The sequence below is a fragment of the Clupea harengus genome, chromosome 15, assembly GCF_900700415.2.
Source record: "Clupea harengus chromosome 15, Ch_v2.0.2, whole genome shotgun sequence".
Classification (NCBI taxonomy): Eukaryota; Metazoa; Chordata; class Actinopteri; order Clupeiformes; family Clupeidae; genus Clupea; species Clupea harengus.
In genome coordinates this window covers 23,085,624-23,113,102 of record NC_045166.1, presented here as the reverse complement: position 1 = coordinate 23,113,102, position 27,479 = coordinate 23,085,624, and the positions used below count along the sequence as shown (strand labels likewise).

General features: G+C 43.4%; 1 protein-coding gene across 22 annotated transcripts in view; it reads left to right on the top strand.

The window, feature by feature from the left end:
* Positions 1–2,293: 2,293 nt before the first annotated feature.
* trdn (triadin) overlaps positions 2,294–27,479 on the top strand; it is a 68,173-nt gene continuing 42,987 nt past the window's right edge. For 5 of the 22 annotated variants that reach the window (XM_031582248.2, XM_031582244.2, XM_031582242.2 and 2 more), the window contains exons 1-9: positions 2,298–2,874; positions 5,761–5,973; positions 7,266–7,304; positions 10,678–10,725; positions 13,085–13,225; positions 17,468–17,497; positions 22,412–22,459; positions 22,702–22,728; positions 24,287–26,752. In XM_031582248.2, coding sequence (XP_031438108.1) covers positions 2,859–2,874; positions 5,761–5,973; positions 7,266–7,304; positions 10,678–10,725; positions 13,085–13,225; positions 17,468–17,497; positions 22,412–22,459; positions 22,702–22,728; positions 24,287–26,752 — 3,028 coding nt within the window. In that variant the 5' untranslated portion in view covers positions 2,298–2,858. Of the gene's footprint in view, positions 2,875–5,760; positions 5,974–7,265; positions 7,305–10,677; positions 10,726–13,084; positions 13,226–17,467; positions 17,498–22,411; positions 22,460–22,701; positions 22,729–24,286; positions 26,753–27,479 lie in introns of all 22 variants that reach the window. The other 17 variants (XM_031582232.2, XM_031582233.2, XM_031582247.2 and 14 more) reach the window with 11 other exon arrangements.

Below are 27,479 nucleotides of genomic sequence, written 5' to 3'. Positions count from 1 at the left end.
GTCAGAGTTGGCATCCTCCTCTCTATCTCAGTCTGCTCGCCACGCTCTAATCATCTGTGATTGAGCCCTCAGGTGGAATGGCAGAGCCCAAACCAGGACAGCCTATGCCTGCATCCACTGTCAGTCTCCATCGGCAGCGTGCTAGCATGCGCACATGTAATAGCATGCAAACTCACAAACACTTGCACATACACATGTGCACACACACACACACACACACACACACACACACACACACACACACACACACACACACACACACACACACACACACATACACATACACATACACACACACAAACACACACATACACTATATCCACACACAAACACTACATTCGCATATGTGACAATGGACACACAGTCACAGGCACGCATACACACACACACACACACACACACACACACACACACACACACACACACACACACACACACACACACAAACCTTCAACTTGCACAAACAGTACATAACAAGAACAGAGCAAGAACAGAGCCACTGGCGCACAAAATGCACATACGAGACACACACACACACATACACAAAACAATTGCATTGCATCGCAGTGCCAGTCATTCTTCTCCATGATTGCACCTGATTTCATCACTTTCTCTCTGCCTCATCCCAAAAACCTGCGAAGAACGACAGCTTGCTGCCGGAGAAGAGCAGAAGTGATCTCTTCAGCCCAAGCAGTGATAGACAGGAAAGACATGGGGCGTAGGCCTTTTTTCTTTGCTTGGTGGCAAAGCATTGGTCTGGATCAGATTGACGTTTGTTTAAAACATGATGTTGTTGTCATCATAGATTGAATTTTAATCAAATTGTGTTTATGTTTACCTGTTTACCATTATAGTGTCACGATTCTGAAGATTTGTCTCGGCATATTATGCCTTTTTCCGTTTTGCTCCACGCAGATGCGTCACCCTCGTCTCACAGCTGTTTTCATTCGGTTTGTTAGAAGAGGCAGCTTTGTTTTGTTTTGTGAAGGTGTCACGGCATTGTGTGGTGTGCAGCGCACCGCTTTGTGTGTTGTTGTGGTTAACAGGTGCCAGCAAAACAAAGCCAAAGTGCTGCTATGTAATTATACACTTGCATGTGCCAGAACTTAGACTTGAGCTCGTATTCATGGATCGCAATTCTCTGACTGGAGTACCTTGGAATCCTTGTCTGAGCCATGTGAGGAGAAAAATACTGTATTGTGCAAAAGGAGTAAGGCTAGATAGTGACAGACCCGATTATTGTCCTGATCTGGCCCTGATCTGGCCCTGATCTGGCTCAGATGTGGCTTCTGTCAGGGCCAGCTCAGTTCTAGATCCGGCTGCTTTCTAGGGCCCTGTAACAGCTGATGTGGCGAGTCCTCTGATTAAATATGCTTGTCGGGAATTGCTTCACTTTAGAATCACACCGTAGCAGTGATCAATTTTGGTCAAAGTTGGTTTACCGCTGACAAATGTTTCATTCTCCTCTCCAAAAATATGCAAAATACTACATTTACAAATGAGGAGGAATCACACTCACCTAATTCATCCTAGATTGACAAAACTCTGTTGTTAGCAGCTCAGAGAGATATTTTCTTTTCTTTTCATTTTGCATATTTCATATGCATACATTTTTTTCCTCTCTGTGCTGTAGAGAGATGACAAAAGCAGTGGAGCAATGAGTCAATTTGCCCCATCATATTTGTTCCTGTACTCCAGTGGCTAAGGAATAGTAAGACCAAAGAGAATGTGTACATAGCTGGTACAAACCAGACACAGAAGAACATTAGAATCCACTGATTTATAATAAAAGCTCATATTTTAAACATAGATCAGTAAACCAAGAAGGGGAAAATAGAATGTGGCTCCGCAAAACGAGAGAAGCCTGGTATGACGGCTGAAACATTATGCTTTTATCGTTATAAATGTTCAAGTGCTTTCTGCATTATGAAAGGAGTGCTGTGGATATTTTTCTTTTCAAGTATCACAGATCAGTCTTTAACTCTTTCAAAACGCCCAGAGCACCATCACGTTTTCAGACACAGTTAGGACCTACCCTCCATCTTTAGTGACAGGCCTGAATGGCACTGGGCTGTTGGGCTTTGAGCACGTACTGTAAATACACCATTGGGCCCCTGGTGTCCTGTCACGGACCCCTCACCCCTGATGCTCTGACGCCATCCATGCCAGCCCTCTCTGCCCACCCAGACTCCCGCCGACAGAAGGACCCCCCCCCCCCAGATATCAGGTCCCACCCCTTACCTTAAAAGGCAAGGTAGAATGCAGCTGGCTGGGAGTGCAACCAGAAGCTCTAAGAATAACAAGTCCAGGCTCCAGTTAAGGGATAAGGTTACCTCCAACCATCCCCCCCACCCTGCCTGGATCCCATGGTTCCTGTCCTACTGAAGGTGATTTTGGCTGAATCTGCTCCACCACCCACCCAAACACCCACCCTCCAGCCCCTGTCTGGCCCCAGCACTGCTTTTCTCCCTACCCCAGCTCGTGATTGTAGGCGCCCCACCTGGAAGCGCGACCGTTCGGCCCCTCAGCAGCAACGTTCACCACCCCTGGAGCCTCCAGGCTCCGTGCCCTAAGCTGACTAGCTTTTTTTTGTACTTTTTTAATCTTCTGAACTGGACTGAAATTAGGACAAGGGCACGCAACAGGTGTGGAACTCTCGCTCTCTCTCTTGCTGCGGCGCTTCCTTGTGGGGGGCTCACTTCTTGCTCTGGACCTTTAGCTTGAAGCAGGACTGGACAGGGAATAGGCAAAGAAAAGCCACAACATTTTTTTTATTTATTCTTTTTTTTTTGTGGCGTGACCATATTCTCTGAGAAAAAGGGGATTATTTCATAAACTTGAGGTCCCAAAAACCCATCATGGCGGAGGCTGAAGGTAATGTACCCTCATTTTGTAAATAAGCAACTGTAAGTTTGCTCGCCTTTCTACTATGATCTATTATCTACTGTCCATTATCTACTGCAGAAATGGATGTTGTTTTTTTTTCTAGAAGAATGTGGCAAATGTTGAATTGTACTGTACTGATGGAACCACAACATTCTGCCTCTTAGACTTGGGAAGAACTCTTAGTGGGAGAATGTCACGATCGAAGGGAGCTAAAAATAGCGCGTATCATGTAGCCCTTTCAGCCACTTGTCTCTAGCGCCTGCAGGCATGTTTATGACGTTGGCTGTGCTTTTTAAAGGATCTCAAGAAAACGCTCGCAATTGAATTAGATTTCAGCCAGATGGGAAAAGAGCGAAAGAGAGAGATCAAGAGAGAGAGAAAGAGAAAAGGAGAGGAAAAAAGAGAGAGAGAGAGAGAGAGAGAGAGAGAGAGAGCGCATTTTAGACTTTTTCAACTTCCAGTTTGATTTTTCCATCTGCGTAGTGTGTAAATAGGGTTCAGGACATGTCGCTAGGAGGGAGGGCGTGAAGAGAGGGAGTGCATTCGCATGCCAGAACCACTCCTCATCCCACATTCGGTCAATTACCATCACAAAAGTCTTAAAAGGCTCGACTACATTCTCATGGCTCACTATGACTATCAAAGCCAGGGGGAATGTTTCCAGTTGGATCCCAGTGTTTTGGAGAAAGTGTCAAAAACCCATTGCATCCTCTTGAGTCTTTAAGTGGTAGTGTAGGTATGGTAGCAATATGCACAAAAAGAAAAGTTGCTGTTGCTCCGGCAAAACATACCAAAGCTTTCAACTGGCCAAAGAAACAAATCCATACAGCTCACAATTACAATTTAAAAAGCTAAAACCACAGACGTCGACCAAGTCTGTATTTATAGCGCTTTTCCGGGGTGCGATAACTGATCTGAGATCAGATTGATTTCCATCAATTTTTGATAAACAACTTTTAAAAAAGAAACGAGATACTGATCCCAGGCTGGCAATCTAAGAAGAGCTAAGCTAAGAGGGACTGCTATTTTTGTCTGCGCTTTGTCGCTCTGTCAGAGAGAGGCATGCCATGATGACAGTGCACTGTGTTGTTAGTGATGAGTCCCAGCACTTGTCTACCCCCACCACGCCCATCACAAGAGCAGCAACAAACATGCCTCTACTCCAGAGCTGCAGAATGCCTGACATGCACTTAGTTTAGTCTTTATTTAAGAAAATGACAAAGCAGCATGAAAGCACAGAGTTGCCTTATCAGGAAGTCAAAGGGAGCTCAAGCACTGATAGACGTGCATTAACACATGCGTAGGTGTAAATACACACACACACACACACACACACACACACACACACACACACACACACACACACACACACACATCTAGTTTGTTTGCACTCCTACACTCACTTATCTCTGACTGTGAAGATATGCACTGTCCCACATGCAAACACACGCACAAAAAAAAAGAAACATGGACATAGACACACACATACACACTCACACACACACACACACACACACACACACACACACACACACACACACACAGGGAAGTAGTGTTGTTCTTGACTGAAGGAGGTGGGGAGGAAACCCAGCATATGGTGTGTGTGTGTGTGTGTGTGTGATCTTAGCTCTTTGAGTCAGCATTAAAATGAGTCCCCATAATCCCCAGTCTGACAAGGGAGCATAGCCTGAGGAGTCCTAACAGGTGGTGGTAGCTGACAGCCTCATTTCCACACACACACACACACACACACACACACACACACACACACACACACACACACACACACACACACACACACACACAGACACAGACACACACAGACACAGACACACACACATTTACACAAATACATAAACATACACACTTATATATATACACACAAAAGCATACATAAAAGCATACATACACCCACACAAAAGCACACAATCTCACCCAGATCTAAGGCACAAAGTTGGATGATATTCAATATTGGCCAACATACAGACACACACGCACACTCATGAAAACCACACACACACACACGCCAACCACACACACACAAGCCATACACATGACAACAAACACACACTGTATATGCAAGCTATACAAACACACAATCACAGAATAAAACCACATGCACACACATACAGCAGCCACAGCTATCTTTTGTTTCCACAGAGTATGGCGGCCTCCCTGCCATCACGCTGAAGAAACCTTACACCTGCATGGCAATTGCCCGGCCAAGAATCAATCACCTCCTCTGGCCAAAGTCAGGCGGTTTTGGGAGGGATCGATAGGGAGACTTGTAAAACGAACTCTGCAGATAAAGGTCACATGTAGCCAATGTAAGGAACCATTGAACGCCAAATGAAACTGCACAGTCGCGAGGATTTGTATCCATTTAGAAAGGGATCTGACAGAATGCCCAGATCAATATCTCACCAAAAAAAAAAAAAAAACGAAAGAAAGAAAAAGAAACATAACTTCTTTTTTCTGCTGTGGCTTTTGACAGCAGGGCTTGGTGAGTTTTTTTTTCTCTGTCTTTGCTGTCTGATGATCTGAGATCTAAAGATGAGAGGAAAAGTTTAGTTGAGAGAGAGGGAGAGAGAGAGAGATTCTTGCCAAGTTTTTTCTTCTTTCATTTGACCCAGACTTTCAAAGAGAGAGCAAATTGTGTAACAGCCGTTGGGTTTGATTAACAGTGTCACATAGCAAATGCAGATACAGTAACAGATACAACTTACTGGGGGGGGGACTTTTGCTCGTTAAAGCTGAAATGGAGTACCCCACCTGAGGGGGGCATTGACCATTCTTAGTGCAAAGATCTCTATTAGGTCTTACACTACCAACAATACCAACGTCAAGCTTTCTGTCTCATGTACACCCCCTCAGCTCGATACTCCTCCACAACCACCACCGTGATCGAGAGCAAAAATGGTGACGTCATGGGCTCGTCCGGCAAGGGGTCCAAACGCACCATGAGCGATGACCTTCACTCCACCTTCAGCTCCCCCATGGCCTGGGTCCTGGTGCTGGCTCTGGTGATCACCTGGTCTGGTGTGGCCATCATCATGTTCGACCTCCTGGACACCGATGGCCTGAAAGGTAGGTCAAGCTCTGGTTTCAGTTCACCTTTGGGGGCTGCAACTCTCTTTAGGGGGACATCTTTGGCAGTTTTGGTGTCTCCTCATGTTTTAGTTTAAGCCAATACAAAACATGGGAAAGGGAAATAGTGCAGTGGTTTCCCTGCGTCGGTGTGTGAAGCCGAATTGTCTTTTTCACATAAGCTAGTCATTTGTCTTTTCTAATTTGGGGGTTGTCTACGGAGAATGAGAACTGGAGCCAACCAATAACAACCACTGTAGTTAATCCATGCCATCACGTAACCTATCACTGTGGCTTAAATCGGCTGTTGAGGTTTGGAGGAGGGCTAGCGAGACAATATGATTAAGCCCAGTGCTTGTATATGGCTCAGCTTGTCTATCAGGAATGCGACTGTACTCTGTCCTGAGTGTGTGTAAGTGTGTGTTGGTCAGGGGGCTGTAGGGGCTTGTTGAGACTGAGACAGAGCTGATTGGCTGGTGCCTGATAGAGCTGTCATTGACAGAGATAGATGAAGTGTGTTTTTTCACTGGGCACTCTCAGCAGTTACATGCTTTCAGCTGGAGTTTACTGCAATGGGACTGCAGGCTGTCAAAGGTCTGCCAGTCCCTCAGACACTTCCTGGAAGGTTTACTGTCTGGATAAATGATGGCATTGCATTAAAAACATTCATGGTCAGTTTTTGATGGGAGCAATAGATGGGTTTATAAATAGTGTAGTGTCAGATGTCATTTCCACTGGCTTTTGTGTCATAATGTGTATTTTTGTTTCAAGATGTAGTTAAACACAGACTGTTTTCATGAAATTGTCATTGTTTAGGTGGTAGTCATGTTGTATTGTCATGTCAACCATGTTAACCTGTTCTTCACCCATCATCCCATTGATGTCACACTTTCACAAAAAAAGGTCCATTACCAAGGCCTGTCACACAGAACAGAACATTTTTGAAAGCATTTCAAAAAAGTGGAGACCTTTTTTTACCACCCACCTCTTCTTCGTATCCATCTAGATCCACACTGTATAGCATCTCCATCACTCAGACCTTTCTCATCACATCGCAAAATGGTGTTTTTCTTGACTCTCCACTGACCAGACAATGGACAGTGAAAAAGTGGAAGAAAAAAAAAAACACACCACACCATAATTCACCAATCACACATTCAGAAACCCAGCCCACTCTCCCCCAACTAGCAGACACATTCTCACTATCTCATTCTAATGATTCTCCCTCCCTCCTCTTTTCTACCCTTGTCCATTCTCATCATCCTGCCATCCTGTGTTCACCCATTTAAAAGCCCATACATTATACTGTGAAGACCCGTGTATGCCTCTGGGTAAAGACTCTCTGCCTGCAGTGGACTGCCTCTGTGTCTTTTGTTTTTCCATCAATCAGTGTGTTTTCTGTATGCATGTGTTTGTGTGTGTTTGCTATTTGTCAAACTGAATCATTGGGAATGTGCATGTCTGCCTGCTGCGGGTGCGACTGCCTCATGACTTAATGCCTGACTGGATTAGCTTACTCGCTAATCAGGTTGGGTAGCGCTTTCTACAAGGGCTGCATCCAGAATTCTGTAGAAATACACACGTTGAGAGGCAGTTTTCATGACGAAATGCAGCGTTAAGAGTCACACCTCACTTGTGATTGTAATTACTTGCTATAGTAATTTTTCAGCATTATCAGGACAAATGATAATCATTACATTACAGTCCTGATTCATGAAGCTGTAAGCCTCTTATAATCATTATTGCCATTTTGCTCATTGTCCTGGTATCTTCCTCCATTTATTAACATTTAAATATCACCATGGAAAGTTCTGAGACTTCCTGCATTTCATGTCTTTGTTGTTTAAAAAAAAAAAAAACATACTTGTGAGGAAGGGTTTTGGAGATCTGGTATGGTTACTTTGTACTGTTTCAGTCCTGATATAAAAGGTGAGTGAAGAATAGTGCAAAGGAGTGTGAAGAATAGTGCAAAGGAGTGTGAAGAATAGTGCAAAGGTGAGTGAAGAATAGTGCAAAGGAGTGTGAAGAATAGTGCAAAGGTGAGTGAAGAATAGTGCAAAGGAGGGACAGGTTTTGTAGTCATGCCCAAAGACAGCATCACTCAGGCCAACCTTACAGTTAGCCAACAGTGCTTACAAACCTGTGTTTCCATTCAACAACACACATTTAGGTGGTAATAGGGTAACGAGAACATTAATTATACTAGCGGTATCTCAAATAAACAGACCAGCTTGAAAAGGTCTGACTAGGCCAAACCTATTTTCTTTTATTCCAGGGGTCTTTTTTAATAATTGTGCCTGTGTATCAAGTACTCAGTATGATGATGAGATGATACATTCACACGTCATAAATCTCCATGTTTACATTGAAGTAATTGCTAATATTACAAGAAGTCATTACATTGCTGGCAGAGCTGATTTGCCCAACTCCCCCAGAGAGATTGGGGCATGAGAGAGCATGAGACTGATCCTATTTACAGTATCCGAGCAAGATAGCTGCGCTTATCTTCACAGATCGCCTACTCTGTTTTGCACATGTATGGCGGATGGAAGAACAAAACCCCAAACCCCCTCATCAATGCACAGGCTTAAGGAGGAAACCCTGTTTAACATATGAGAAAAAATACAAGAAGTCAACACCAGATGCACCAAACGCCCTTAACCATCCAAATCTGCTCTTACCCTGATGTGCTGAATGATGAATCCCTCTTGATCATAAATTGGAGGCGCGTGATTGATTGTTTGTTATTAGCATAGGCAAAGCCCCCTAAACACTATACAAAGGCAGGTGTTGTGCCGTGTGCAAATACTCTGGGACATGGCCAATAATTGGAGAATGTGTTCTCTGCGTAAGGCCTGGATGCCCAAAACATCTAAGAGCAGTAGGTTAACCATTCAGAAGCTGCAATATCATCCAAGGATTTTTAGTAGTCTTAATTGGGATGACTAGTATTTCTATAATAATATAAATGTGATAATTGGACAAACAATTTGTGGACTGAAAACAAGATGGTTTTTTTCTTATCTCTGTAAGAGTGCCCTCGACAACATTAAAATGTTCTCTTACCTAAGAGAAGAGCAAAAATAAGAATAAGAATAACATTGGTGAATCCTAAAAATCAATGGGTAGTAACAAAATAAGAACAAAACATGTTGACTTAGCAGGACTAAATGCACAAGGAGCGCCAGGCTTAATTGTGAGGTAAAAATATCACTTGGGAATACTGTGTTGCACTTGGACAGCATATTTCTGAGGGAAAGAAAGCTTGTTTCAAATGTATTCAAATATTTCAAGATATGGTATTCAAAGTCAAAAGTTGAGAACACTCAAAAATCTGTAGCACCATGTTGCTTTGATAATTTTAGTTTTCTTAAGATGTTAATCTTTACAGTGCAGGTGAAGGTGTGAGTGTGTGTGTGTGTGTGTGTGTGTGTGTGTGTGTGTGTGTGTGTGTGTGTGTGTGTGTGTGTGTGTGTGTGTGCGAGAGAGTGTGAATAAACACCAGATGGCATATATTAATGAAATAATGAAACATTTGGAACAATTTGCCGTTGTTATTGACATCTTCTGGACGTCACACTTTTTTGACTTTGCTTTGGGCATTTGCTGTGGTCTTTGAGCCAGACAATGGCCATGTCAAAGGGCTGACAAAAGAGAGAGAGAGAGAGAGAGAGAGAGGAGGAGGAGAGGAAAGAGAGAGAGAGAAGGGGAGGAGAGGGAAGAGAGAGAGAGAAGGAGAGGAGAGGAGAGAGAGAGAGAACCAGTGGAGGAAAACAAAGCATTTGCATTGCAATGGGTTACAAAGGCAATCAAACAAATGTCACTGAATTCATCAGTATGTCATCAGCATTATTATTTTCAGGCTAATTTCCCAGATCAAGACAATGCTGTGAATTCTGAAAGGTTGCCACACTGAACAATTCAGACGCACACAGTTCAAATACTACAGACTAGAGAGAGAAGAGAGGCTGGTAGGAAACCTCAACGATGATCTCAGTGCAATTCAACTACATTTCTACATTTTGCATTTCATCTTTTGTCTCTCATTATACTTGTTCTATTCAGTTTGACTAGATGTTTGCACAACCAAGACATTTGTTAGTCCTTCTGTTATGCTCCTTCGTGTGAACCTGTGTGGTGTGTGTTGCAGTGTGGTGGTAATGCATGTCAACACACACGAAATGGAAGAGGTTCTTGAACTTGTTCCCCCAAGTGAACTCTTGATGACATGATGACATGATGAACTCTCTGTCTCCTCACGTGTCACCCAAGTCACCAGATAGAGAACTACAAACCTTCCATTAGGAACCACTTTTCTCTAGACCCACTCAATTCTGTACAACACGGGCAAACAAAGAACCTTTTCCCCCTGAATCCATCTAAGCCACTGCATGTAAGTGGCGTGACCAGCCACAATGACAGCCAGTGTGTGTCTGTGTGTGTGTGTGTGTGTGTGTGTGTGTGTGTGTGTGTGTGTGTGTGTGCCGTGCATGTGTGTGTGTGTGTGTGTGTGTGTGTGTGTGTGTTCATGTGTGTGTGTGTGTGTGTGTGTCTGTGTGTGTGTGTGTGTGTGTTCATGTGTGTGTGTGTGTGTGTGTGTGTGTGTGTGTGTGTGTGTGTTTGTGTGTGTGTGTGTGAGTTTGAGCCTGCACCCTTATTGCCTATCTCCTCTTTGCCCCTCTCACGTATCTCTCGTCCTAACAGGACCACGCGCACCCGCTGTCAGAAAGGCACATAAGGCAGCCAGCAGAGGCAAGGCATCTCACCCGTCTCCCCCCCCCCCCCACCCCCACCCCTCACCCCCATCCAGTGCATTTACCCCCCACCCCGTGTGCATTTACCACCCCCACCCCCACCCCGTGCAGTGGTGTAGCTTTAGCAGGTCCCCCTCTGGGGCCACCTAGAGAGTTTGGAGTTGCCTCTCATTCACTAACATGGGGAGGAGGAATGATTGCTAGTTGCTAGCACCAGAAAATGCCTGAATAACTGCATGAGATGACACATCCAAACTGTTGACTGTTGGTTTACTAAAGCATTAATTACACGTTTACATCCAGAATATAATATGTAATACAAATTGTATTAACATGTTGAATTCAAAGGGACCTTTTAATTAATTTAATTTTAATTAATTGTTGTAACTTGTCATACCAGTATTTTTTGTATTTTACATAAGCTATCTATATTGCATAAGCTGTCTATATGACTAATATACACACATCACCGCACACATCACCGCACACACACACCCACACACACACACACACACACACACACACACACATGCACATCTCAGTCTTGTCTAATAACACCTGCCATGCTTGGTCACGATCTAGGCTATAATTCTGTCTTCATTTGCATCCTGTGGTGATTTCCACTAACGAGGGCAGTGATGGGGTAGCTGTGTAATGGGTGTGTTTGTGTCGTCTGTCGCCTGCTGCACGGCCTGACTCAACCGCCTCAGCGTCGTCTCTCGACCGTGGATAAACAAAGTCGGAGGAGTGTGGTTGCACCATTGTCCTGCGAGCCACTGCAGGCAGAGAGACAGACCCACGGGTGTCCAAAACTCCCATCAGACATCACCACTCGACCCCATCTGACCACAGAGAGAGGACACGCAATATCACACATTCACTTTACCGACCAGTGACCAAATAAATAAAGCGACGCACACACAAACACAAATGCACACGCTGTCAGACCTCAGATCAGTGGACCCAAGAGCACGGCACAAGAGGCAGGAGTAAAAGCAAACGCGAGCTTTAGGCACAGAATGCAGGTTCACAGTGACAAAGGCAAGGCAGACAAAGCACAGGGAGCAAGGTTCAGAAACACTCTCAGGGTCAAACCATAGCAGACAAGGAACACAGCACTGGAAAGCTAAGGCACATGGTACAAAGGTAATCAGGCACTTCAGTAGTGGGAGGGTGGGAGTTTATATACAGAGGAGCAGGAGTGGAAACAGGTGAGCAGAGGGGGGGGGGGGGGGGGGTCAGGTGATGTAGCAGGTGGGAGTGGAGAGGTCTGAAGAGGCAAGAGTGTGGATCATGAGAACACCACAACCACTGACTGAATGAATGACTGAAGAAAGCAATGACAAAAACCCTGACAGACACACACACACACACACACACACACACACACACACACACACACACACACACACACACACCAGGCACACACATACTCACATGAATAAAAGATTTCATACACATGTCCATAATCCATAACCTTTTTCAGAGAAACACTCCCCATAGTCATCCCACACACTCCATGTTCGGCATTCATCTCCATGTCTTGATGTCCACATTTGATTGTGATTGTTGTCTAGTTCTGTTTGTGTTCTTCCATCATGTTTGTTTTTTCATGCATTTACTATGTTTGCGAATATTTGAGTTTTGTATGGTTTGGTATGAACACTGTATCAATATGTGATCTCTGGTTATGTGACTGGTTTTAAGTGAGTTATGAGTTGGGATTACCTGTGGAAATGTAGTTTTGTATGTGATTTGCTCCCATCTGTTCAGTAGCACGGATATGTGACAAGTTGGTGTCTTGTAGGTAGAGTGCCCCAGTTACGTATGGTTGACAGTTTAGAGTTGAAGGAATCCAACCTTATCCATGAACCTGCCACTGTGACTCCAGACTTTCAGCTCTGTTGAACTACAGCCCTGCTAGCTGATTCAACAGATCCAACATGGTGCCAAAACAGCTCATCAAAATGACTGACCCTCTGATTGGGTGGAATGAAACAGCTCAACAAATGACTGACCCTATGACTGGGACAAAATGAAAGTCTGTAGCCACAGTGGCCATTTGTGCATAAGAGTTGACAGCTCAGGTTCTGTTTGACCCCGAGTGCACAGCTCCAATTCTGGAGAGCCAGAGTGTTTGTGCTATTTTGAATTGAGCTTATTTTAAACCTTGATTGGCTCGAGGATAAACCCCTGCTCTGAGATTTCCAGGCTCCCAGTTGTTCCTGACTGAGAGGTCAACCTTTGGGGGAAAAAACAAAAACTAAAACAATCTGGCACATTCACTGGCCACTGGAGTTGTGCAAATGAAGGCTATTGATTGCATGCAAGGTGCTTGAATATGCCTTTCCCCACAGCGAACCTAGGGGGCATTCCCGATATCACGGCTGCCGACCCGATGAAAGCAGTGACCGACGCAATGGAGGAGTCCAGCGACTGGATGAACACGTTTCTGGGTGTTGTGTCAAGCCTCTTTGCACCAGAGGAGGAGGATGAAGGTATATATACTCGTCAGCTAGAGTGTTTAATTGTGTTCTTAATAACGATTCACGTTAGGCTCGGTTGTGACACATTTCAAGTGCCGAAACATCACCAGTTCACCCCTGCACTCACAAGGTTTGAGTCACCTGCACTAATCGACATTCACACTCTGTTCTCTTGCTTTCCACAACCCAAGGGGACAAACGTGTCAAATTAAACATTATGTTCAAATCCCTCAGTACTCTCTCTCTCGAGAGAGAGAGATGAACAGTCAAAGCACAGCGTGACATTTGGAATTACGTCAGATCTATAGCTACATCTGTTCTGTTTCAGGAAAAATAGAGTTTTTCAAGGGAGAAGCCCACAGAATGATGTATTTCCTTCAAAATGTGAACAGATGCCTGATGATTAAATATGTGCATTTAGGGCCAGTTTTTGCACAGCACTAAGGTGACTTCAGGGACTAACTTGTATTTTAAATCGAAGTTCCCAAACACAGTTTATAGTCAAACCATGCGAGAGACCGAGATGACAACTTCAGTTGTTCCTTCCTTCCTGTGCGGGAATTTGGGTTTACATTCCAGCCACGCATTCAGTCTCCACTGACGAATAAGTCAGAGTCACAGTCTCTCGCTGAGTGTTTCTGAGTAGGGTGATCAGGTTGACTGTTTACGGTGAATCACATACTAAAAGCCAGTGGGGTACTGTCTCCGCAGCTGTGATCAATGAAGACCTTTGAGATGGGATGGCAACGAGGCTCTGTACCTGCACGCATGATGCCTAACACTTTTGACAAGTGTTTGTGACGACTGTATGATGAATGGATGTCAATAAAAGAACAAGCCAGAACAAAATCACTGCTACATCTCTCTTATCAGTCCCTCAGTGTTATTCTTCTGCATATGTTGAGTGTGATGTGCACCACTATGAACGATTGCACTGCAATAGCTCCGTGAGGACACACTTGTTAACAGAAAACACACACGTGAAAGGATTAAGCTAAAAAAAGGAATCTCAGATAGGCAGAGGGGTAATTTGGTATGTAGGTTACGAAAGTTACAAACCAACACATTGCACAGAAGGATGGATAACGAACGTAGGACAACACCTGCAGGAATGCACAGAAAGCAAGAAAGGAAAAGCAACACCTGCACGAATACACAGACGAGACAGAAACCAGACAGAAGCTTAAAAAAGAGGATTATATATAATATCCCCAAATTGGGTCATTATAGCAGCATGTACAGTATGAGGTCATTAAAGAGGCCAGGACTTTCTGAGAAGGGTTTCCGAGAATCTGTCACAGGGTAAAGTAGTGCAAAGCCTTATTTACTGTTTTAAAAATGTCTCTTCAGACAGATGACTCGCTAAAGCGAATAAGAGCCAGGAGAATCGTCAGCACTCCCTCTCTCGTTTATAATTGTCATCTACTTAAAAACTCCCCCAAGGTGGTTAAATATGTATAGTTGTAGTGGAGCTGGACCCCATCTTTTCCAAATGACTATAGAGGCTATTAAGACCATTACAGCTTAAAGGAGGAACACTCCTAGATGTAAGGTCAGAGTAGCAGCAGCCGAACGGAGATGAGAGGGGCCTCGTTATACATTTGTGTCACGGGTGTGAAACTTGAGTAGAGTGTGCCGCTCAAGATGGAGAGAGAGAGAGAGACAGAGAGGGAGGGGGAAAGAGAAAATCTGTGTGTGTGTGTGGGTGAGCGAGAAAGAGAGAGAGAGAGGGAGGGGGAAAGCAAAAATCTGTGTGTGTGTGTGTGTGTGTGAGAGAGAGAGAGAGAGAGAGAGAGAGAGAGAGAGAGAGGAGGCTGCATCAAGGCCATCGGTGGCATGCAATCAATTAAAATAAATGATATGAAAATCAGATAAACAACATTACACATCATCTATACATGAATTAACTTCATCCTGGACAGTCGCTATGTATCTCAAGCCAAACGGCAATAATACATATTGATTAAATTCAGTCCATGTCTCGCATGGCACACAGACATGATACTAATTCATTGAGCAGCATTAAGGCAAGTCAAAACATAATTTACAGTGTTCATGTGCTCACTTGCAGATAATGCCAAAATGTCTCATTGATATATGGCACAGTATAATTTAGAATGGTTGGAACCGATGTAGACTCAGAGTAGACCATTTCAAGTACCCATGCCTTTAACTGCCAGGAAGCATTACTGCGATCAGCATCAAGCACATATCCTAAAGGCAGACCTAATTATCCGCAATACCTAGCTAATGAGTTTAAGCAACCCCCCTTGCTTACGATGATGGCACGATGACCTTGACATTTTCAGCTCTGGGTTAAAGCATACAGTGAAACAAGGTCACGTCTCTGACTTAAACAAACTCGTACACATACGTAGATATGCCCAGTTATACGTGGCTTTGTTCTTCTTTATGAGATATGAGGATCGTTATGTTTCCGTCGTGTTGTGGACCCCCTCGAAAATTAGATGGTATATCTCGAGGGGTTTTTCCAAATAAAGAGAATTTCCAACCAAATACCAATTCAAGTACCAATTAATGTTCTTGGATGAACATTTGAGAGAAGAAAGCCGTGCCGAGGCCGACAGTAAACAACAGCACAGACAAATAGATGGAGACACTGGAAGGCAGATCGGACTGTGATAGAGACAGATCATGTGGAGAGCTGAAGAGGAGAGAAAATAAAACAAACATACGTGATGGAGACGGAAAGACAGTCACACTGACAGAGCTGTACAGCAGAGGGCGAGAAATGGAATGAATGGATGTTTTACTCAGGGAAATGTATCTAAAATGCTCCCAGGCCACTAGTGCCAAGGCCAAGGCTGCCCATAATCATAGTTTCATGGTTTCAAGTGAATATATCAGTCTAAATCTCACTCCTAATTTACACGAGGGCACTACAGTGAGGTGTTAGGCATGTAAATAAATATGAGTATCTGCATACACTGTCCACACCCCTGTCCTCTTCACGGCACCTGTGGAGACCCACACACATTGGTTTTACGTCACACTAGACAGGCATCCACATGCTCTACTCACGCACACGCACACGCACACGCACACGCACACACACTCCTCATAAATCATGTGTTGCAACACACATGCAGAAGTACACAATGTGCATACACTCTCATACAGATATAAATTACCCACTGATAATCACACACACACACACACACACACACACACACACACACACACACACACACACACACACACACACACACACACACACACACACACACACACAAACACACACACACATACACACACACACACACACAAACACACACACACACACACACACACACACACACACACACACACACACACACACACATCACACATAGATCAACTGGCAATTGGGCACTGCACATTTACTGCATTCACACATGCTTATACACATGATCCTATATTGCTGAACGTCCACACAATAACACAAAAGCCTGCATATGTACTCGCTGATACCCTGATATGCACACAATATCTAGTACATCCCCATCCTCGCATAGATCCATGCAGAAATACATTTGTTGAAACAGTGTTTGGACGCTATGCTCAAGGCTAATTCAGTCACGCTATGCTTCCACTGACTCATCTCCAAGCCCGCCCCCCCCCCCCCCCCCCGCCCCCCCAACCCTCCCAAAAAATTAAACACTCACACTCATTCCAACTCTATTTTCAATTTAAGCACACACCAATCTAAATTCCAGCTTTTCACTGGATGAAATATTGGCTCACTAAATCAAACCATTCTGTTGACAAGAAATTTGATGAATTCCTGTTCCTAATTCCTGTGAGCATATATAAACCTGGTGTGTCAACTGACAAAAGAATGTTTCACAGCAGATTTGTAGCTATTTCTACTCACACCGGTTGCTTAGAAAAGTGTAAAATGTTGTGAAGATGTGGCATTTATGCAGAGGTAGACTCCTTAATTAAGAGCGTATTTTGCTTTACTGTTGCGTTCAATGTGGGAAAACAAAGCATGCCCTGTGAACTTGAGTTGTTTACTAGAGAAAAAGGCTTTAGAAGGAGAGGGGCTGTTTTCTTTCTCTCGGTTTTTCTGTCTTTCCCTCTCACTTTTTTTCTGTCTCTCTCTCTTTCTCTCACTCTCGCTCTCTTTCTCGGTTGTACATGTATAATTAATTCTGCCATCAATGTTTTATGTGATCTACTTTGTGGACTCCTTCCTTACTCATTCTATCTTTCTCTCCTTCTCTCTTTCTCTGTCTCTCTCCTACAATTTAGGTGTCACGTCTCATGCTGTGAAAAAAAAAGGTTTGTCCTCCAATCTTTCTCAGCTTGTTTTCTGTTGTCTCTTCCCACTTGGAAGTTACAGTCATAGAAGCCAGCACTCTCCATTTCTTTAGGTGCAAGCTGTCATGAACCCTTTGAAATCACTGGGGCACAAACCAACTCATAGTGCACTTTGATTCTTTTATAAAACCAAAAAAAAATCAGAATGCAGCTCTAGCTTGTGTGTCAGAGTACAGTGCACTGTCACACTTAGAAACAGCAGGGGATCAACCGAACCCTTGACGTTCTACTCAGAATTCTTCAAGGTGTTAATTGGCCAAAGGTACTTTCAGTAGCAAAGGAACCCTCAACGGTTCATGGTCTGCCGTAAGAATTCTGAGTAGAACCAGGTGCTCCCTAGCCTACAAATTCTAATAGCACCTCTGTTCTAAGAGTGAAGGATCCCAACTGTCTGAGTGAAGTGCCCCTCCATGAGTTTTCGGCAAATGTTGAACTCTCATCCTTGGTAAATTCAGTGCAAAACTGGAGGGGTTCCACCCGACTAAAGGGACATATTCCTGTTTTTTACCTGTAAGCAAATAAACAGAATATATTGGCATGGTTTTAGCATGGTGATGGCCTTCACTCTGCTGACTTACAAGTGATGGCTCTGTTCCTACTAACCAAGAACTAAGCATTGAACTGACTCTTAAAAATGACTAATTTAGGCAACAATACCCATTTTATTTTACAGGTATCCTAAGGTAAAACCTTATTTTCAAACAATCAGTCGTAATAAAACTCAAAACTGATTCTCTTTGGATACAAAACCTATTTTTTCCTAATGTAGAATCCTACCCAGAGATACATTTTTTTTTTGAACAATTTTATAAAGCAAATGCCTCAATGCAATGCTGATAGACTAGCAACTTAACACAATGTCCCTGCTGTGCATGACCCGCTTTGTGTGACACTAGATATTTATTTTTGAACCCAAATTTCCCCTCATTTGCCCTAATTTAATTGACAGGCAAAGCAGCTGGCAACGCGTACAGTCCACCAAACATGAACTAAAGCTATTGGGTGTGTCCGTGCAAAGACTTGTTTTGTATAAATGAGTTCCTTTAAAGTAACACCATTTCCGTGAATCGTTTAAAAAGCACCGATGACCAACTTTCATTTAAAATCGACCTCCGTCATATGCTGCAAAGCGCTACAACTGCATATATTTGACTGTAAATGTAGTTGTGTATCATATATATATATATAACTGATCAACAATAAAGTCCCCATTAACTGAAGCGCAGTTGAATATTCCTACTAAGCATTGCTACATTTTAGCAAAGCGCCTGAGAAGTAGGTATAGGGACAGAGTGGCCCAGTTGCGCTGCTCGTTCATGGACCTCACCTCATCTCCACCTACCCCCAGAGGCTGTTAATTACATCTGCTGGTCTAACTGGTCTCGACAGTCGTGCAAATCTCATTCCTGTTGCTTAGAAAGTGCCTTTTAGGCCACTGGATCCTTCCAGCATCCCCTGGTTTCCAGATGACTTTAAGCTCAGTGAGCTTAAGCTCAGCTCTTGTTTGCAGAGCACCACAGTTTATTGTTTTTACATCGCGTGATACCCAGCATGTAACGAAGAGTACGTGGGTTCCCAGGGGTCTTAGCTGCAAACACATTCTGTGGCGTGTGACCCTGATCCATGTAAACAGTTTCATTCCATCAACGTTCAAGTGATCTGTGGCGCAAATTGTATGGTTGCTCATGTGTTCGCTAACTATCCTGGCTCTACACACGACCTTTTCGTTTTGGTGAATTCGGGTGTTCCTGCAGCCTTCCAGGGCATTGTGCCTCTGGTGAGTGGCTGTTAGGAGACAATGGCTATCCATTATGCACCTGGTTTATCACCACGCATTGTGCCAACCAGTCCTGTGCCATGTCTGTGGCCGAGTGGTCATTTGGCCTGTCTAAAATGCGTTTCAGACGCTTGGACATGCAGGCCAGGTGGCACATTACAATCCTGCCTTCAGAAAATCAGTGCCTTCTTCATGGCATGGATCATGGATGGCAAAACATTTCAGAGGGAACATTAGCAGGAGCACTGCATAGAGAGGCCAAACACAAATGGTCAAAGGTCAAAGGGCAGAGGACACATTAGCTGGATCAATGGAAAGGGAGTCTAAACTGCAGGTGCCGGCAGGTGACAACTAGACAGACAGGAGGGACCAGTTAGCAGATCAGTGGTTTCCTTGGTTAGCGTATAAAACACAAACCACAAATTTAATACAGAGACAGGATTTTATTGAAATTAATTCTTTCTTGTGCGTACACCAGACGGAAGCCGTTGTGGAGGACGGTGAGGGGGCTGCAACATCCCTGCGAGACAGAGGAGTTGCTTTTGCTTCTCTCTCCGCGTGAGATAATTGAACCGCCTTTTACACTGTAATACCAAAGCTACTTGCACTGATGCATTCAGTGATTTGGTCCCAGGCTGTCTTTACCTCTATGAAATGAGAGGGTCTGCTGACAGACCCAAAAACGATTTAATATCAGGCATGGATGTCCCGCACAAGAACCTCTGTCTCCTCTGGTGAAAACTGCTCATTCGCGACCGGAAATTAGTTGTTTGTTCCATTGTAGAGCAATGAATGAGCTCTGTGTGAACGTTAATAAGGTATGGTTGAATCATTGTGATTGGCTTACAAAGATTGCCTTGACTGCCACATCTGCTATTTACTCAACCCTTTCATGCTTCAATGCGCTCTGCCCTGTGTCAGTGAGATTAGCAAACATAGGTGTAAGAGCCAAATTCATGATTTCATCTGTTGTAATAATTTAGTTTAAAAAGATTTAAAAAGGTAACTGAAGATAAATAATTTCATTATGATTTGAAAGAATGTTTAGGTTAAACTATATAATTTAGTATTGTATTTAAAAGCTGAATAACTTGTCAGAATGTAAGCTTCCAATCAGATGACGTTACGTCAGTATAATACCTGCGTGTTGGACTTTTAGTTTAGATTTGAGCTCAGAGATGTTGGAAGCGACATCGTTTTTTGACCGTGTGAACTTGTAACTCTAAGTTTTCTAGTAAACATTTTTTATGGAAGATTTACTTGTCTCACTCGCGTGTCAATTAATAGTTTCTAAGACTGAACTCAAAATTGTGGTACAGAAGACTCAGAACAGACGGAGTGCCACTACAATAGGTATCCCCTATTCTCACTGTGTTGTTGCCGTTGCGCGAAGCCCGTTCGCAGTGCTCGTTGCGCCTTCAAATTAGGGCCCGCCATCTTGCCTGACCTAGACCCCTTCAACACGGACTCACAGCAAAAGTCTTCTCACCACAGAACTACTCCCCACCACCGGGGTGTCTCTCAGCTGCTACAGTAGATGAACCTCAGCGCCCTGATCAGATCAGTTGCTCTGTGTCTGTCTTCTTAGAGCCCGTCTGAGTCATGAGCTTGAACTCTCTCCAACTCTGATTCATAAAACATGACGGATGGGGCACAAAGTGGTCAGCGCGTTCAGCTGCTGTTCAGAGGAGGAGATCAAAGTAGAGAAGTTGAGAGGCATCCGCCCCCCTTTACCCCCCCCCCCCCCTTCTCAAAAGCACCTGCACGCCCAACTGAGGCGAGTAGGCGAGTCCATGCATTTGATGTGCAATACAATTTCACTGAATAGAGACATCTGCTGTCCTAAGAGATGGCAAGAACATGAAAAAGTGTATGTGGAATATCAGCAGAAAACTGCCTTTGGAATATGCGATATACTGCAGCAACCACAAGGAATTTGTCATGAAGTAACATATATTCAGTTCAATATAGTTAATTCAATTCAAGCATAAGAATGTCAACTGCAGCTGTTGTGGTAACATGTGACACACATAACAACTACATAACACAAAATGTTTTGTGACATACAATTCTGAGGATTGTCATGATCATTTCTGATAATGGTAATATGACATACGCACACCAACTGTCATGGTGACTAAAAGGTATAAAGGTATAACATGCTTATGGTTTGAGTAAACTATGGCCACTGTGGTGCGATGTAGCACAGCATATCTTCTAAAAAAACAAACTAAAAAAACCTCTGCCCATTCCCTCCTGAATTGTGTGAATAGGTGCTATAATTGAAAACCCTCCCCCTTTAATGCCACTGAATGCTCTACTCATAAAAAACCCCACTGACCTACCAATCTCATCACCCCTACATCTAAGCCCCGAGACTGTGGGAGACTAATGAGAAAATACCATAGCTGTACAACAGCCTGTGATCAAGCTGATTGCAGTCTCTTGTGTGCGGGCTCATTGTCACTCATCACAGGGGAATCCAGAGTGACAGTTTTAGTCCTGCAGGATAAATTGCAGGAAAATGGCCATTTTTGCCATAGAAATTCATAATGTGATTGGGCTGCATTTAAAACCCGGCCCTTCACCAATTAAAAGTGCAGAATGGGTTTTCAGGTCTTTTCACCTGCATTTTGCCTGAATACTGTAAGTTGGTTAGAAGCTAATTAGTACAATCAGTATAGATGAGACATTTGATAAAAAACTGTAATATTATTAATATTTGGCCTTTGTTCCATCATGTAATAATATTATTAATAATAATAATAATAATAATAATAACAATAATAATAATAATAATAATTCATTTTATTTGTAATGCACTCTTCATTCAGGAGAATCTGTCACTGAATGTGACAACAGTTTCCAAGTTGTGGGTTTCCAAATTCTGCTTCTTCAGTTTGAACAATGACAGAAAAACAGAAAAAACATTCAGACACTAAACATATCTTGGCTGACTAATTACAGTACACTGGAACTAGGCTGGAAATGTGTAAAATTCAGACCAACTCTGTATGGTTAAAGTGACCTCATAGCTAGTATAATCTTAGAGAAACTAAACCTTGTCTAATGTCTTCACCATGAAATCATTCCAAAAGCTAGAGAATGGTTTGAGGAAGACGATGAAGAAGTGAAGGAAACAAAAGGTATATTTTATTTATTTCTACCTCATTTCTCTACAAACTACATCAGTGTTATCACAAGACAACACACATTGTCACACTATCCTAGAGCACTAGCAAAGCAGTTCATGTTTGCGGTGTGCTTTCTTCAGACTAACACCTTGACCACTGTGCTGGATGCCTGAATGATTTTTGTGGAATGTTATCTCGTAACAACTCTTTCTGTCACTCTTAATGTCCTATTCAACATCACTTTTCTGTTCCAGGGGAATTTCTCCCACCCCGAAAAAAAGGTTTGTTCTTCCCTTTGATTCTTTGCTCATTGAGAGCACCTAAGAATGAGTCACACACAAACAAACTGTATGTTGTCCTTATCCACTGTATGCTATCCTTATAACATTTTTGCAGTTGTGTTTATTTTTCCACTAACCTATAGCTTTTCAGTAGCATTGTGCAACATTTTGCCTTTGAATGATCTGGCAACCCCAGTGCTATGGACATTTGATTAAATAAAAAAACACTCAAATCTTTAAGTTGGGCCCCTCTCACATAGAATACAAATAGAATACAATGTTCTGTACAACCTTCCTGTACTCTGAATTATTTTTTCCCTGATTTTTAGTGCAAATGAATTGTCCACGCTGGATTTGCCAGGACATTAAATGTATGCATCGCTCATAATCAGTAGCACCATTTCGCCTCAGACTCCGTAATCACTCTCACCAGTAATCAGATGACAGACACCATGTGCATTAACAGTCATTAAAAACTGTCAGAAACAATCATTAAATGCTTTCAGGGGGATGTCACCATGATTCTAGGAAGCTTCCAGAAATCAGACTTAATGAATTGTCATTAGCTCGCGTTCCATCTAGGTGTATCTTGTTTTGCGAGGATTTGATTGGTCCTTTTCTAACCTTGAATTGTCTTCTTGTGTCACTTTGATTGGTCTGTTTGATTTGACATGCCCTACCCATCGTCTTTTTCTTGCATACATCGGTTGCTCCATTTTGCATATAATGCAACTCTTAATCACTCAAGCATGAAGCAAGACCATACAGAATCATTAAGCGAGATGTCCGAGGCTCCATTGCAAGTCTCTTACCTTGTGGGTTAACGGCATTTCCTCAGTGACTCACTGACTTGTGGGTCATGGAACATCTCTAACTCTGCATTTGTCCACTTCGTGGTCATAAGTTGTGTGGAACTCATATTTGTTGAGAATGTGAGGTTAAATTGTCTTTTACAGTTTTTTTCTTGTCCTTGCATGAAATGGCATCAAGATGTTTATACCAAGTGCAGCCGAATCACTGCAAACACATTCACACAAAGCCACACCGAAACACATACACCCTCTTTCTCTGACACACACACACACACGCACACACACACACACACACACACACACACACAACCACTCAGAAACACTCAAGTGTGTTCGATTATGCTGGCAGTAAACCCTCTGCCATTTTTCGCATAGCATAACTTAGCATTGATTATAGTAATACTCCAAATGAATCTGCATTAATGATATGCACACACACAAATACTGAATGTAGAGACACACATCTAAACCAACTTGGTTAATCATGATGATTTTAACCATGATTGAGGAAGATTAAGACATATTAAATAACATGAATGATGATAATGACAATAATGGTTGATGATAACAAGAATGACGATGATGCCTATGACATAACTGATGGCATATGAACCTTGCACTGGATTGCGTTTGTATGGAAATCTCTTGAATGCAACCACTCTTGGGACTTTAGATCTTGCCTTGTTCCTATACCTTGCACTGAACCTGTCAGTCTTGCGCACATTAAGATAAACATAATAATCCAGTTACAGAACTGCTGAGTGAAGAATATGAAGATGAGGATGAGGAAGAGGAGGATGCAGATTTAGGTGAGGATGGAGATAAAGAGGGGGAGGAAGACGAGGAGGAAGAGGAGGAGGGGGAAGAAGAGGAGGAGGATGGAGATGATGATGAAGAAGATGATGACGAAGATGATGATGAAGATGAAGAAGATGAGGAAGAGGTTGAGGCAGCAGAGGATGAAGATGATGAAGACAAGGAAGAGACAGTAGCAGATGAGGCTGGACAGGAGGAAGAAGAAGCAGAGGCTGCAGCAGCAGAAGAGAAGGATAATGAAGAAGAGGGTGAGGCTGAGACAGAGGGTGAGGATGCAGGTGATGAAGAGGCAGTTGCAGTAGAAGAGGATCAGAAAGAGGCAGAGGCAGCAGTTGAGGGGGAGGAAGACAAGGAGGATGAGGAAGCAGCAGAAACAGAAGAGGAAAAGACTGAAGAGGAGGAGAAGGAGGAGGAGGAGGAGGAGGAGGAGGAAGAACCAGAGGAGGACGCTGAGGAAGCACCCGAAGTAGTAAGTCAACCTGCCAAAGAGGAAGAACCGGCTGCTGCCGCTGCTGCCGCTGCTGCAGTGGCCACTGATCATGCAGCTGCCCTTGCTGCTGCCCTTGCTGCTGCCCAATCTGCTGCTGCAGCCGCTGCAGACGCTGCTGCTTCTGCCATTAAAGCTGCTGCTGCTGCAGCAGATGCTGTTGCTATTGCCGCTGGCAAAGCAGTGGTGGCAGCTGAGGCTGCTCCTGAGACACCAGCTGCTGAGGAGGATGCCGAAGAGGAACCAACCAGTGACGAGGATGAGGGAGGTGAGGATGAAGAGACGGTTGAAGCTGTTGAGGTAAAGGAAGAAGAAGCACCAGCCACTGAGGAGTCTACCGCTGATGCTGCTGCTGCTGCTGCTGCTGCTGCTGATGATGAATATGAGGAAGAGAAGAAAGAGGATGAGGCTCCTGCAGCTGCCGAGATCAAGGAAGAAGAGGTTCCTCAGGCTGATGAGGAAGATGACGGCGAAGCTCCAAAGGCAGTAGAGGGTGAAGAAGATGAGGGTGACGACGATGAAGACGAAAAGAAGGAGGAAGAGGTTGAAGAACTTCCTGCTGCTGCCCCTGCTGATGTAGACATAGCCATGCCATCTACAGAGGCTGCTGCTGCTGATGATGACAATGATGAAGGTGACACTGAAGCTGATACAGCTGTTGAAGCACCTGCAGCTGATGACAGCAAAGATGATGACGATGATGATGATGATGATGATGATGAGGGGAAAATAGATATTGCCACCGAAACACCTGCAATTGATGCAGGCATGGTTGAGGAAGCTGAGATCAAAGATGATTCAGATGACACAAAAGATGGCACTGATATTGATGATGACGATAAAGATGAAGCTGATGAAATAGTTGAAACGCCTTCAGCTGATATCAGCAAAGATGATGATAATGATGAAAAACCAGATATAATCATAGAAACACCTTTAAAGGATGATGATGATGATGATGATGATGATGATGATGATAATGATGATAATGATGACGATAAACTAGCTGAGGAAGTAGCTTCAGCTGCCACTACTACAGTGGTTGATGACACTGATCATAATATTACTACCGATGACGACCAAAAAGATGATGATGACCAAATCAAAGAAGTGAAAGATGATGATGATGATGATACCGCTGACATCACCAAGCTGGATAAGGGTGAGGAGGCTGATGCTGATGTTGGTGAAGAACTTCTGTCTCTTGATACAAGTGACGATAAAGTTGACCAAGACATTAAAACTGACACCACTGAAGAAGTAACTGACACCGTAGACACAGATGTAGAATCTGTGACGGATGTAGTCACCACAGATGGTGATGATAGCGACGACGATGATGATGATGAGGATGATGATGGTGTTGTTAGTGACACCACAGATCTAAGGACAGACAAGACTGAAGATGAGGCTGACAAAGACATAGCAGAGGAGACTGGTGACTCTAACCTTGAACTTGACCTTGACCTAGACAGTGACGCTGATGCTAATGATAAAGACACTGAGGTTGTTGTAGATGTTGATGTGACGGTTAAAGAAGCCATCAAAGCTGAGGCTGATGATGATAATGGTGGTGATGATGAGGATGATGATGACGATCTAGCTGTTGCTGCTGACATTTCAGATCTCGATGGTGCTGATGATAAAGTTGAGGATCTAAAAATAGTTGATGATGACCAAGAAAAAGAATCTGAAATAGTTATTGACATCACTGAGGAAAAGGTGGAGAAGGTTGAGGAGAAAAAGGAGGAGGTGGGAGTGGAGAAAACCAAAGAAGAGGATGATAATGGTGATGATGATGATGATGATGACGATCACATTACAATAGCTCTTGCAAGCACTGCTGTAGGAGAAGAAGATGAGACCAAGGATTTGGAGGATGATGCTGACCAGCCATCTCTTGAGTCAGGTATAGAGAAACTTACAGTTTATCTTTAAAACCTTTTTCTTACAGTAACAATCACAAACTCTCTTCTGACATAGAATTCAGTATGTGGATCTGTTTGTATTATTTTTGATGCCCCAGATACCCATAGTTCTTACAGTAATAGACCGTATTATCATATCTTCAAATTTAATCAAAAATGTATTTATGAACTTGTTCTAGTGAGCTCATTTCAGAATAGATACACAGAATGCACATCATACTCACACCCACATACTTCACTCGATTTACAGTATGTTTCATATGACATATGAGTCACTTATTATGTTATTTAATTCCTAGTTGAATACACATTCATTTTGTGGATTTCCAGCTGAACTGGAATTGATTGAACAAGTCAATAGCTGTTTTAGTCTAAATGAAAGCTAAAAAAAAATACCTGATATGAAAACCAGTTGCCCCCCACTGGCAAAGCTTGAGAAGGGCACACACACATGCAGCATGTGTGATCTTAATCCCCTCCATGCTGAGAGGGATGGGGTCACCAGGGGTCACCAGATGCCACACAGCCCCTCTGGCTGCTAGAGGGCAGAGATGACAGGAACGCCGTCAAACCTCTAGATCCCACAGAGGTCACCCAAGGACACAGACACACACAGACATGTTGGGTGTGAGGGATACCGGCTGACTTTTTGTCACTATTGGTATTTTGTGTCGTTTTCAGGTACTCTTAGAATCGGTGCTTTTGCAG